This window comes from Podarcis liolepis (assembly GCF_965112155.1).
Source record: "Podarcis liolepis genome assembly, chromosome: 2".
Taxonomy (NCBI): Eukaryota; Metazoa; Chordata; class Lepidosauria; order Squamata; family Lacertidae; genus Podarcis; species Podarcis liolepis.
This window is the reverse complement of record NC_139555.1, coordinates 116,293,929-116,307,842: the sequence shown is the minus strand read 5'-3', so window position 1 is coordinate 116,307,842 and position 13,914 is coordinate 116,293,929. Positions and strand designations below refer to the sequence as shown.

At 44.2% G+C, this 13,914-nt stretch overlaps 1 protein-coding gene across 1 annotated transcript; it reads left to right on the top strand.

The window, feature by feature from the left end:
- The first annotated feature begins 1,585 nt into the window (after window positions 1-1,585).
- Window positions 1,586-13,655, top strand: LOC310701089 (uncharacterized protein). The gene is made up of 4 exons (XM_083491323.1): window positions 1,586-1,721; window positions 5,395-5,775; window positions 8,743-8,929; window positions 10,827-13,655. Exons 2-4 carry the CDS (start codon window positions 5,410-5,412, stop codon window positions 13,457-13,459), a joined length of 3,186 nt encoding a protein of 1,061 aa, XP_083347449.1. The 5' UTR covers window positions 1,586-1,721; window positions 5,395-5,409; the 3' UTR covers window positions 13,460-13,655.
- Window positions 13,656-13,914: the final 259 nt, after the last annotated feature.

Below are 13,914 nucleotides of genomic sequence, written 5' to 3'. Positions count from 1 at the left end.
GAAACACCCTCCCTTCAGATGTGAAGGTAATAAGCAGCTATCGTATCTTTAAAAGACATCTGAAGGCAGCCCTGTTTAAATATTTAATGCTGTACTGTTTTTAACACTTGATTGGGAGCCGCCCACAGTGGCTGGGGAAACTCAGCCAGATGGGCAGGGTATAAATAATAAATTAGTATTATATAGTGATCTTCCTCTGTTTCACTTCAGACAGATCACACTGACACACTACAGTTACAGTTGCTCCAAGATAATTCAGTGGGGCCTCTTCTCAGTTCATTCTCTTCTGGATCAGTGCCTTAATCCTTTGTAGATTCTGTATATCACAGAATAACCATTGAGGTGTCCCCAGATGTTGTTGTCCAGTTCCCCTCAGCTTCAGCCAGCAGGGCAGACAGTCAAGGAAGATAGAAACTCTAATCTGGACCTCACCACCTGGACTCTGCTGCCCTATATCCTTCCCATTGAAACAACCGTGAAAATAAATTTTGGACGCTATAGATTTATCCTGGTCTGGTGCGTGCAATGTCTTTTGTTTTGCAGCTGTGTGATTTGTGTTCATATTGTATTGTGGTGGCCACTGACTATAAACAATAAAATTTATATATACGGTATATTGAACTACAAAAATAAGTAATAAAATAATAAAAGGATTTTATTTTTTGGTCCTCACTCCAAAATGGTGTGTGTCTCCTGGTGTTTTTGGTTATATTGGGGGTGGGGTGGGGTGGGGGGTGGAGAAGTATGAAGGCCAAAACCGCTCCCCTCCTCTGCTAAATGGATGCAGGAGACCAGAGGCAGCGAAAGAAAAAGCAGGGAAAGAGAAACCCTCCAAGTGCCACTGTTTAGAATTAGAGAATGGAGTTATCCAACCCCCGGCCCCCTGAAGGCAATCCTCTATAGGAAAGTTTTTTAATGTTTAATGTTTTATTATGTTTTTTATATATGTTCGAAACTTCCCAGAGTGGCTGGGGCAACGCAATAAGATGTGTGGTGTATAAATAGGAAAATTATATTTATGGAATGGGATGTTCCTATTTTCATCAGAGAAATGTTGGAGGGTTTGGAAAGGTCGGTTGCTGGAGCTAAGTGATTGCATGATCCCAACCAGCAGAGCTGGGAACTGGACTGCCTCCTCCAGCTACCCATTCGGGCTGCAGGCATAGCTGTCAACCTTCCCTTTTTTTGCGGGAAATTCCTTTTTTCCAGCGCCATTTCCCGCTGCTATCCCGGACTGTTAGATATCCTGTAGACTGTCCCCGGGACAGGTGAGGCTGCTGATCCCTTATTTTCGAGTCTGCTGATCCCTTATTTTCAAAATTGAAAATTGACAGCTGTGGCTGCAGGGTGGCATCGTCCCAGCTTTCTGGGAATATTTACTGATGAGGAAACCAGTGACTGCACATCGGATCACAAGGAGACTTATTTCTGCAACATTCTGGATAGCATATAAGATGCCAGGTAGATTCCAACGATACAATAAATTTTGAGGGACAGCGCAAGGGGGCGCATCCAGCCTCGCAGCCTCCCAGGGCCCAACCCACAGCCAGCGAGCTCCGATGCCCAGAGAGGCAGGAAACGGGGCCAGCCAGGGGGACTCGAGAGCGGCTGCACTTTCCTGTCCCCCGCCGAGGAGAGCGGAGGAGCAGCGGCCCGTGGCCTGGCGAGTTTCCCCGGAGAGGAGCCGGATTCCGCTGCAGGGACGGAGCGAGGAGTCCGAGGTGCAGGAGGCGGGGGGGGGGAGGAGGGGGAGAGCACGTGCGCCTGGCAGGATCAGGCCCCGAGTGGAGTCAGAGGCTGCAGGGCGCCCCCCCCCACCCGGGCAGGAAGGGGAAGGGGCGCAGCTGAGGGGCAGGGCATCTGCAGGAGGGCACAGGGGCAAACATCTCTGGCTCAGGCTGGCACGGACCCTGCCGGAGACCCTGGGGAGCTGCTCCCTTCAGTCCTGAACTCAAGGGGCAGAATGAGGGGTCCAAGGCAGCTGCTGCTCCGCGGTGGACGATGCATATAGTCGCTCACGGATCAGCGGCGTCGTTGGGGCTTTTGCCGCCCCTCTCCCTGTCCCTCAGCAGGGAGCCCAGCCCATTTCCACGGTCCTCCCCACGGGGGAGAGGGAAGGGGAGGCAGGGGGGGAATGGAAGAGCAGTGCAACAGGAAGGTGTCCCTCTCACCCTGCAGCCCCCTGACACCCTTTGCAAGCCTCCACTACTGCCCCCCCTTCCTCTGCCAGTGCCATTGATAAACCTAACGCCCTCATTTGTGAATTGGTCTGATCGCCTTTGAAAGCTCTCTTTTCTCTTGTAGTAATGATGTCCATCAGATTCATTTAGCAAGGAAATGGCTTCTTTTGTCTTCCCCAAATCAAGGTACACTGTGCCTACACATGGAGGCTCTGTTGATCTGTCACGGCTAATAAAACAGCTAATAGATCTATTTCCCGCAGAACGCATCTGATCTTTTCCCAAGCTGTCAAAGCTAGTGACCTCTTGTGTCTGCGTGTAAATCAGTGAGACAGGCTTAAGCCTGTTTCATTAATTGTTCTATTTCCACCTTCCTCAGTAAGGCAGCAGAGTTTTCAGATGAAGGCTGAGGGTTGAAGTGGGTGACAGTTTAGAGAATGCAGAGGAAAGGAGGATTCTTAAGATGTGTGGCATATGGAAATGAATTAATTATAATAAAAACGTTGAAGACAGTATTGTAAAAGACTGAGGAAGGCAAAATTAAAATTAGCTATTCATGTTCAGATTATTACTCATTTCATTTCTATACTGCTTCATATTTCTAATTTTTTATAATAAATTTTATTAAAATTTTCACAATATCTCCAATCATACAATTTTCCAAATCACATATTTTGACTTTTTGAACCTTCCTCAGCTCCTCTGACAATCATCCGTAATTAAATTTCTACCTTCACATTCCTTAATTATAGTATCGCCTTCAAGTAAAATCTTTCTATCCTCGTTTACATTCTTGCAATATTCCTTATTTTTTTCACAAAGCTTCTTTAAAACACACTAGCGTTGTTTGTTCCTCACATACACTCTTCAAATATTCTCTGAATTTTCCCCAGTCCTCAGTTAATTTATCTAGTTCTGCGTAATCTGTTAGTTTTTTTCTCCATTCTTCCAAAGTCGGTAATTCTTCTTGTTTCCATTTTTGGGCCATCAATGTTCTCGCTGCTGTTATTGCGTACTGAAAGAGTTTACAGTCCCTCTTATTTATTTCATTTCTAGTTATTCCCAGTAGGAAGGTTTTTGGTTTCTTTACAAAGCTATATTTCAGCATTTTCTTTAACTCATTATATATCATTTCCCAGAACCCCTTCACTTTCTTACACTCCCACCACATATGAATAAAAGTACCCTCTTTCTCTTTACATTTCCAACATTTGTTACAGGTTTTATACATTTTTGCCAATTTAACTGGTGTTATATACCATCTGTATACCATTTTCATACCATTTTCTTTTAACATAGTACATGCTGTAAACTTCAGATTTTCATTCCATATTTTTTGCCAGTCTTCCATATCAATACTATACCCTAAATCTCTGGCCCAGTGAATCATTACAGATTTAACTTCCTCATCCATCGTGTGCCATTCCAATAATATTTTATACATTTTTGAGATTATCTTACAATCATTGTTAACAATTTCCGTTTGAAATTTCGAATCCTTTTCTTTATACCCTTTTTCTTTCACATCCTTTTTAAACATATCATTTATCTGGTAGTAGTGCAGCCAATCAAATACATGTTCTTTTACTTGCTCGTATGGCTTCAATCTCCATTTCTCTCCTTCTTTTACCACTAAATCTCCGTAAGTAATCCAATTACTCCTCATATTTATTTTCTTGACTCCCATAACCTCTAATGGGGATAACCAATGTGGAACCCCCATTTCTAATAGATTTTTATATCTGTCCCATACTTCAATTAACGATTTCCGGAAGATATGGTTTTCAAACGATTTATAACCTTTTTTCTTCTCTTGCCATAGATACGCATGCCACCCAAATCTGTTATCTGCTTCATATTTTTAAGAAAAAAAATCTAATTAGTAATTAGAGAGAAATCTCATTGCAGTTTGTGTCCATAGGATGTTGAGAACATTAACTCTGTAGATCCAGGAGTTCTCTCCTCTTGATAGTCTTAGATTTGATTATTCTTTCCGATAGAACAGGAGGAACGAAACATTTATGGGCTTAAAGCTGCATTGCTTCTGGAGGCCACATTTCAGTGAACTTTTTGGCCAATGTATGCACATGCATGCGCACACAGAAAAGAGATGCAGACCATAAAGTCACATGCACACATGCCAGAGGTGCTGCACACACTCACCAGACATGCCATCCAGTATACATACAAGTCTTGCAAACACAATCAGCATGTTTAGACCTTCCAACCCCAGTCTTTGGTGGAGGAAAAATAAGAGCACAAGAAGACCCTTCTGAATTAGCAAGGAGATCTGTGGGGAAAAGACCCTTCTGATTGTTCTTTAGAAATCCTCTTTAAAGAGCAGCCAGAGTGATCATTTATTTTCCTTTTGCCCCATTTCAGCACTGTGCTGGTTTGTGCTGAAATTGGAGTTGAAAAGATCTCTCCAAGGGCCCTTTAGGCATCTTTCTCTCCAGGACAGACAGAGATCTTCATCCTATGATCAGATCAGGAGAGGGAAACGGCAGGGACTAGCAGGAAACACCCTGAGGCTTGGCAAGCCATATGCAGCCAATGGACTGCAAGTTAGAATATCTTCAGTAAAGAGAGTTTGTGATCATCAAATATAAAATATTTTGGAGTGGGTTGTTTGATCTTGTTGGCCAATGTTCCTTTTGTCTGTCTGTTTGTTTCTTAGACTGTGCAGATACCATACATTTGAAGCATGTGGCTTCCCCCAGAGAACCACAGGACCTGTAGTTTATTGCTAGAGTTCTCAACACCCCTAACAAACTGCAGCTGGCAGGATTTCTTGGGTGAAGTCATGTACTTTAAGTGTTAGGTGGGTCTGTCGCAGCCGTAATCATATACAAAGATCTGTTGCTGCCTTTCCAACATGCTAGAAGTTGCAGCCAGGATCAGCATTCCCTGTCCACTGAACATGCTCAGCCCTCTCAATGGGTTGTTTTTGGATTTCCCTCCCTCTGCCTTGGTTCCCCCTCCCCCCAAATATTATTTGTACTTCCATAAACCTTGATGTTTCCCCCAGTCTTTGGATAACTTCCCCTCCTCCCTGGGTGGAGCCGTTTGGGTGACATAATGATTGTCATTCACAGCCTGAACATCAGAAATAGAAAGAGTAATAATATATTTCAAAAACTGGCTAATGGTTAAAAAATGTGCTTTTGTTTTTATTCTTGGGTTTTATTTTACTTTGTGTCTAATTCTTTTCCAGCAGGGTGGTGTAAAAATGGAAGAGCAGGGACCCAGGAGACCCATTCAAAGGGAGAGACTGGAGTGCAAAGGAAGGAAACCTCCTGCCGGCCAAGTTGGGACCATCAGGGATCTTCTGCCTCGGGCAGATTTATGTCAGATTAAGCAGGAGCCAGAGGAGGGGCAGCCGCAGCAGCACTGGGATGCCGAGAAGCAGGATTTCCTGAAGACGATGCAGCCCCCTCGTTCAGGGTGGGAAACCCCACAGGCTCCCAGTCCTCCCCAATCTGGGAATAGTGTCCTCTCCTTCAGGGGAGCTGCAGATGCCAGTCGGTGGCCCAGTGGGAGAGTAGGGGGAGCAGACCAGACCCTGCTTCCAGACACTGAGGGGCTTCTGGGAAAGGTAAGTGCCCTCCTTCTTGTAAAGAAGCTGGTAAAATGTGGTCTTGACTTTGCTACCACTCAGTGGATTTGTAACTGGCTGACTGACCGAACCCAAAGGGTGCTCATCAATGGTTCCTCTTCATCCTGGAGAAGAGTGACTAGTGGGGTGCCACAGGGTTCTGTCTTGGGCCCAGTCTTATTCAACATCTTTATCAACGACTTGGATGATGGACTCAAGGGCATCCTGATCAAATTTGCAGATGACACCAAACTGGGAGGGGTGGCTAACACCCCAGAGGACAGGATCACACTTCAAAACGACCTTGACAGATTGGAGAACTGGGCCAAAACAAACAAGATGAATTTTAACAGGGAGAAATGTAAAGTATTGCACTTGGGCAAAAAAAATGAGAGGCACAAATACAAGATGGGTGACACCTGGCTTGAGAGCAGTACATGTGAAAAGGATCTAGGAGTCTTGGTTGACCACAAACTTGACATGAGCCAACAGTGTGACGCGGCATCTAAAAAAGCCAATGCAATTCTGGGCTGCATCAATAGGAGTATAGCATCTAGATCAAGGGAAGTAATAGTGCCACTGTATTCTGCTCTGGTCAGACCTCACCTGGAGTACTGTGTCCAGTTCTGGGCGCCACAGTTCAAGAAGGACACTGACAAACTGGAACATGTCCAGAGGAGGGCAACCCAAATGGTCAAAGGCCTGGAAACGATGCCTTATGAGGAACGGCTAAGGGAGCTGGGCATGTTTAGCGTGGAGAAGGGGATGTCACATAGAGGAGGGAGAAAGGTTGTTTTCTGCTGCTCCAGAGAAGCGGACACGGAGCAATGGATCCAAACTGCAGGAAAGAAGATTCCACCTAAACATTAGGAAGAACTTCCTGACAGTAAGAGCTGTTCGACTGTGGAATTTGCTGCCAAGGAGTGTGGTGGAGTCTCCTTCTTTGGAGGTCTTTAAGCAGAGGCTTGACAACCATATGTCAGGGGTTCTCTGATGGTGTTTCCTGCTTGGCAGGGGGTTGGACTCGATGGCCCTTGTGGTCTCTTCCAACTCTATGATTCTATGATTCCTCTCACCTGGGTTTCCAGCACCTGGAGGTCACAGGTCCAGTGCCTCTAGACATGGAGGTTCTGCTTAGCTTTGGTGGTGAATATTCCTCCTCCCTGCACTTTCTCTCTAATCCACTTTAAAAAGGTTTGCTAGACCAAACCTTACATGGCAGGTTTGCGATCATATCTCCTGCTATTCTTACTTTACCTAAACAGCTGCAGGTTGAGTTTTATCAGAGCAGAAGCTGTGTCAGAAGAGGTGACCTTCCACCAACCCCCGTTTTCCTCCTCTAAATTGCCTCCATTTCCAAAATGCTCTTTGGTCCCCACTGAGGTAAAAATCTTGGCACGTCTTGCAGCCTCAGCAATCCCATGTGTAATCGCATTAAATAGTTGCACAAATTTACCAGCTGTGGTCCTGCACTGGCAGCAAGGCTAACAAACAGGGGAGCTGGGAACGTGCTCTTCCCATCTCTCCCTGCATCTGCCTCCTGACCTAATTGTCCCAGCTTACCTCATGATTTGGCCGGCCCTGAGGGTGAACTGTGCTGAAACCAGGCACTCTCTTATGAGCCATAACTAACAAACTTTCCATTTTGCCCAAACCAGGAAACTACAGCTAGAACAAGCTGGGATATTAAGCTAACTTCAAACTGTGCTTGGTGAAAACAGGAAACTCTGGCTGATCAGTGGCTTCGTGGTTTGACTGATTCCACTGATAGCAGTAAAAATAGGAAGTCCTGTTGCATTCAAAGGGGTTGTTTGGACAGAGTCTGTGATCAGCATGCCTAGCAGGACAGGCTTAAAAAGGTAAAGGACCCCTGACCATTAGGTCTAGTTGTCACCGACTCTGGCAGACCATAGCAGCGCACGGGAACGCTGTTTACCTTCCCGCCGGAGCAGTACCTATTTATCTACTTGCACTTTGACGTGCTTTTGAACTGTTAGGTTGGCAGGAGCAGGGACCGAGCAACGGGAGCTCACCCTGTCGCGGGGATTCGAACCGCCAACCTTCTTATTGGCAAGTCCTAGGCTGTGTGGTTTAACCCACAGCGCCACCCGCGTCCCAGGACAGGCTTAGGAAGCTACTATTATTATTATTATTATTATTATTATTATTATTATTATTACTTGCATCCTGCCTATCTGACTGGGTTGCCTCAGCCCATCTAGGTAGCTTCCAACAAAATAAAAACTGTCAAAAATTTCCCTGTAAAAGGCTGCCTTCGGAGATCTTCCATTTTGTAGAAATGGCCTTCGGTTTTAAAGAATTGCCCTCTTTTTGGAATAATGTGGTGTAAACATGTATGTTGTCCTCTAGGTCCAAACACACAGAGACTCACACATAGTAGGAACAAGCAGTGCTTTAAAGTGCTTATCTTGCAAACTTGCCATCTAAGTTGTTTACTCCTGACCGAAGTTCCTGTTTCCCAAAAGGACAGGAGGGGGAGCAGAGGAGGAAACGGATGGGTTTGAAGGCTCTTTCTGCCTCTCTCCCCTGAGAAACAAGAGCAAAGGGTTTTTGCAGGGCAGGAGGACATCGGAGGAGGCAGTGAGGGCAGAGGGAGCAGTGGGCGGATCCACCGCCTCTCCCAGGGGGTCCAGATGCAAGCAAGGGGCTTCCTTCTTCTCCTTGCAAGGGCCACCCATGTATTCAGAGCAGTCCATTGCAGATTAACTCTTAAGTTCCAAGGGATCTACTCTCAGGCCACTAATGTGCATACCATGCCAGCCTTAGGAAGGAAGGTGGGACAGGCAGGTGAAAGGAATTGCCAAAGGTGATCGAAAATGGGTGGAGGCTCTTGGGAAGTGGGTGCCCAGTTGGGGCTTCTCCAGGGGCAGCGGAATGTCTTGGGCAGGAGAATCCCTGCAGGGGCTCTCAGACTCCCTTGGCTTCTTCTTCTTCCCTCCCTCCCAGGAAGCTGCAACTTGCTCTGGATTCTGCGCTCCTCAGGAAGCTGAACCTGCAAACCTAGCTGAGACTGAACCTGCAACCCTGGCCAGGATGGAAGGAGGAAGATGGATGGGTGACCTGGTCAGGCTGTCTCCTGCATCCCTCCCCACAACCTCTGAGCATTCCCTCCCAGGACCCTTGGAGAAATCTGGTGAGTTCCAGGGGAGAGGAGATGGGGACAGGGATTGATGGATGGTGGAGGGAGAAAGAGGATAAGATGGAGAGGAGACAAATGGAAGGAAGTTCCTGACAGGAAGAAGGAACGGGTGAGGCCTTCTCCAAAGCAGCTCTTTGTTTCTTGAATCCTTTTCCTAAAGTAGTGGGGGCAGATTTTCTTCCTCCAGGCTTTGAAATCTTAGGTGTTATTTCCATGGCAGGAATAATTGATGGTAATGATGTTGCACACCAATCCTGAAAAATGGGTGAAGGGGAATGGAAATGTTTCCCATAATCATTTATAATTTATGTACATAAATTGTTTCTATTACTCTTATTTGTTATAGACAGGGTCAGAATGATACATTCCACCAGCATCAAAACACAATAGATGCATGCACCTCCCCAGTTTGGTGGGCTTAAGGGACAAAGGACCAGTTATCATGATACACGATTCCTGTGACTGGAGGCTCTACACTTAGGATTGGGCATATAAAGTCCAAGAGTGTCTGGCATTATAAGCAAATTGTGTAAACTTGCCAATCTTACAGACTGGGGTTGTTTGTGAGAGTGAGTGAGTGGGATAATAATTTTAGCGCCCCTTGGTTCTCCCGCACAGACGCGAGACAACTCCAGTAGTAATTATCTCAGGTTTATTGCTCAAACTCACAAATCACTGTGGAGCTCAGTCTTCGGCGTGTTCATTCCAGTTTGCAGTTGCCGAGTCCTCCAGCAAAGAAGCCCCCACCCCACTTTCGCTTTCTTTCCCCCACTTCTCGCAGATTCTCTCGAGCCTACGATTTTTTGGACAGGCTATTTCCAGGGTCTCTGTGTCAGGGCTGAAACTGGAGCTAACAGTCTGTGCCCCCACCCCCCGTCACCCCCTCTTCCTGCTCTTTGTTCTTTGCTCCTGCTGCAGCTTGGCTGCTCCTCCTCTGCTTCACATTCCAACTGAATCACATCTCTTGCGTTCTCAGGCTCTGTCAGCGGTGGCATGACAGGCTTGAGATTCACGGAGCTGACACCCTGTAATTTTGTCCATCCCTAAGGTTCCATGGAGATACTGTGGTACAACCTTGGTGCAAATTTCAAAATAAGTACAAAAAGCCAACAAAGAGACTCAGAAGTTTATAGTGGCACCAGCTTTCCTGGTCAAGAGTCCACTTTGTCAGACTGCAGCCCACAAAAGCTTAGACCATAATACATCTATCAGCCTTTAAGGGCTGCAAAAGATGAATAAACAGAAGCATAGTTCACCTATGGAATCCATCCTACAGGAGACAGTGACGGACAGCAACTTGGATAACTTGAAAAAAAAAGGATAAGACTGATGTCTCTGCTCTGCCCTCGTGGTCCTAGGCAATAACGCTTCTTAATACTAGTTTCTGGAAAGCACAGGAAGGCAGAGAAGACTCTTGTGCTCCAATCCTGCTTGCCAGTTTCCCACAGGCATCTGGTTGGCCTCTGAGAAGAGGATGCTGGACTAGGTGGGCCTTTGCCTGATCCAGCAGGCTCTTCTTAGGTTCCAACATATTGCAATATTTTTACAGTTACATGTAGCACTTAAGTTTTATTTATTTCACAAAGGAGATACTGTTACTTGAGCCTGAGATCATTCACTTGAGAAAGAGAAATAGAGATGTGTCTAATAAACCAGTTCCAGCATAGATCTGTATTATAAAATGAAGATGCCTTAGTAAGTGTGAATGGAGTGATCATGTATTGCTCTTGCCATTATCTTGCCATTATTAGCTTTCGTAAAATTTGGAACCTCGAGAGGATAGTGCAGAATGAAGGTGTTACAATGAGAGAAGGTGCAGACTGGGATTGACAGGTGTTCAGTTCCCTTTTTGTCTTTCTTGAAAGTCTAACAGGATTCTCTTTCCTCCCAGACTCCCAAACAGGTGAGGAAGATGAAAGTCAGAATTCTATGGAGCCACCTGTGAATTTATGCGAAAGAACAAAGAAATTGAGGATACAACAACAAACTCACACAGGGGAGAAACCATTTAAATGTATTGAATGTGGAAAGAGCTTCAGTCGAAATGATGCACTGAGAATACACCAACGAACTCACACGGGGAAGAAACATTTTAAATGTATTGAATGTGGGAAGAGTTTCAGCAAAAGTGGAACACTTAGAATACATCAACGAACTCATACGGGGGAGAAACCATTTAAATGTATTGAATGTGGAAAGTGCTTCAGTGAAAGTGGAGCATTTAGAAGACATCAACGAACTCACACAGGAGAGAAACCATTTAAATGTATTGAATGTGGAAAGTGCTTCAGTCAAAGTGGAGCACTTAGAAGGCATCAACGAACTCACACAGAAGAAAAACCATTTAAATGTATGCAGTGTGGAAAGAGCTTCAGTCAGAACGGAGTACTTAAACTACATGAACAAATTCACACTGGGGAGAAACCATTTAAATGTATTGAATGTGGAAAGTGCTTCAGTCAAAGTGGAGATCTTAGAATACATCAAAGAACTCACACTGGGGAGAAACCATTTAAATGTATTGAATGTGGAAAGAGTTTCAGTGATAGTGGATCACTTAGAAGACACCAACGAACTCACACGGGGGAGAAACCAGAGAAACCATTTAAATGTATTGAATGTGGCAAGAGCTTCGGTGAAAGTGGGAAACTTAGAATACATCAACGAACTCACACGGGAGAGAAACCATTTAAATGTATGCAGTGTGGAAAGAGCTTCATTCATAACGGAGCACTTAAAGTACATGAACAAATTCACACGGGGGAGAAACCATTTAAATGTATTGAATGTGGAAAGTGCTTCAGTCAAAGTGGAGATCTTAGAATACATCAAAGAACTCACACTGGGGAGAAACCATTTCAATGTATTGAAAGTGGAAAGAGTTTCAGTGATAGTGGATCACTTAGAAGACACCAACGAACTCACACGGGGGAGAAACCATTTCAATGTATGGAATGTGGAAAGAGCCACAGTCAAAATGAAGCACTTAGAAGACACCAACGAACTCACACAGGGGAGAAACCAGAGAAACCATTTAAATGTATTGAATGTGGAAAGAGCTTCAGTGAAAGTGGAGCATTTAGAAGACATCAACGAACTCACATGGGGGAGAAACCATTTAAATGTATTGAATGTGGAAAGAGCTTCAGTGAAAGTGGAGCATTTAGAAGACATCAACGAACTCACACAGGAGAGAAACCATTTAAATGTATTGAATGTGGAAAGTGCTTCAGTCAAAGTGGATCACTTAGAAGGCATCAACGATCTCACACAGGAGAAAAACCATTTAAATGTATGCAGTGTGGAAAGAGCTTCAGTCGGAACGGAGTACTTAAACTACATGAACAAATTCACACGGGGGAGAAACCATTTAAATGTATTGAATGTGGAAAGTGCTTCAGTCAAAGTGGAGATCTTAGAATACATCAAAGAACTCACACTGGGGAGAAACCATTTAAATGTATTGAATGTGGAAAGTGCTTCAGTCAAAGTGGAGATCTTAGAATACATCAAAGAACTCACACTGGGGAGAAACCATTTAAATGTATTGAATGTGGAAAGAGTTTCAGTGATAGTGGATCACTTAGAAGACACCAACGAACTCACACGGGGGAGAAACCATTTCAATGTATGGAATGTGGAAAGAGCTACAGTCAAAATGAAGCACTTAGAAGACACCAACGAACTCACACAGGGGAGAAACCAGAGAAACCATTTAAATGTATTGAATGTGGAAAGAGCTTCGGTGAAAGTGGGAAACTTAGAAGACATCAACGAACTCACATGGAAGAGAAACCATTTAAATGTATTGAATGTGGAAAGTGCTTCAGTCAAAGTGGAGATCTTAGAATACATCAAAGAACTCACACTGGGGAGAAACCATTTGAATGTACGGAATGTGGAAAGAGCTTCTGTGGAAGGGGAGACCTTAGAAAACATCAACGAACACACACAGGGGAGAAACCATTTGAATGTATTGAATGTGGAAAGAGCTTCATTCAACATGAACACCTTAGAATACATCAAAGAACACATACTGGGGAGAAACCATTTAAATGTATTGAATGTGGAAAGAGCTTCAGTCATAGTGGAACACTTAGAAGACATCAACAAACTCACACAGGAGAAAAACCATTTAAATGTATTGAATGTGGAAATAGCTTCAGTCGTAGTGAAACACTTAGAAGACATCAACGAACTCACACGGGAGAGAAACCATTTAAATGTATGCAGTGTGGAAAGAGCTTCAGTCATACCGGAGTACTTAAACTACATGAACAAATTCACACGGGGGAGAAACCATTTAAATGTATTGAATGTGGAAAGTGCTTCAGTCGATATGAAATCCTTAGAATACACCAACGAACTCACATGGAAGAGAAACCATTTAAATGTATGGAGTGTGTTAAGAGCTTCAGTCAAAGTGGACACCTTAGAAGACATCAGCTAACTCACACACAATGTATTGAGTGTATTGAATGTGGAAAGGACTTCAGAGGGAGTGGAGACCTTAATATTCATTAGCAAATTCACACTAGGGAAATGATATAAATGTATGGAGTTTTCCACTCAGGGTTCACTACTTACACCAAGAAACTCATAAAGGGGGAAATCAGATGTAAATGCATGGAATGATGTTTTAGTGTTTGTACTTAAATTTGTATACACATATGTATGTATAAAAGTAATGAAGGTCATATATACTAAATGTACAAAATAAGTGGCAACTTTTTGCTAGATAAACAAGGAGGGAGTGTGAATCTGGAATGCTCAAGGTGTGTGTTGAATCTGTTTAGTTTTCAGGTCCGCCTTTCACTGCCAAAATGATGGGCTGCCCTTCTCTTGTAGATCAGTATTCCAGGAGCTCATTACTTGAACTTTGCATAACCCATTGAAGACCTTTTTACTGATAGCATTTTACAGCTGAATGAAAGGTCCCTGTGTTAAATGTTCATTTGGTATTGCTTTTGAAACTCATC

Coding starts and splice junctions, on each gene's coding strand:
- LOC310701089 (XM_083491323.1), top strand. CDS start 5,410: ATGGAAGAGCAGGGACCCAGGAGACCCATTCAAAGGGAGAGACTGGAG. Junction 5,776..8,742: donor CTGAGGGGCTTCTGGGAAAG/GTAAGTGCCCTC, acceptor CCTCCCTCCCAG/GAAGCTGCAACTTGCTCTGG. Junction 8,930..10,826: donor AGGACCCTTGGAGAAATCTG/GTGAGTTCCAGG, acceptor CTTTCCTCCCAG/ACTCCCAAACAGGTGAGGAA.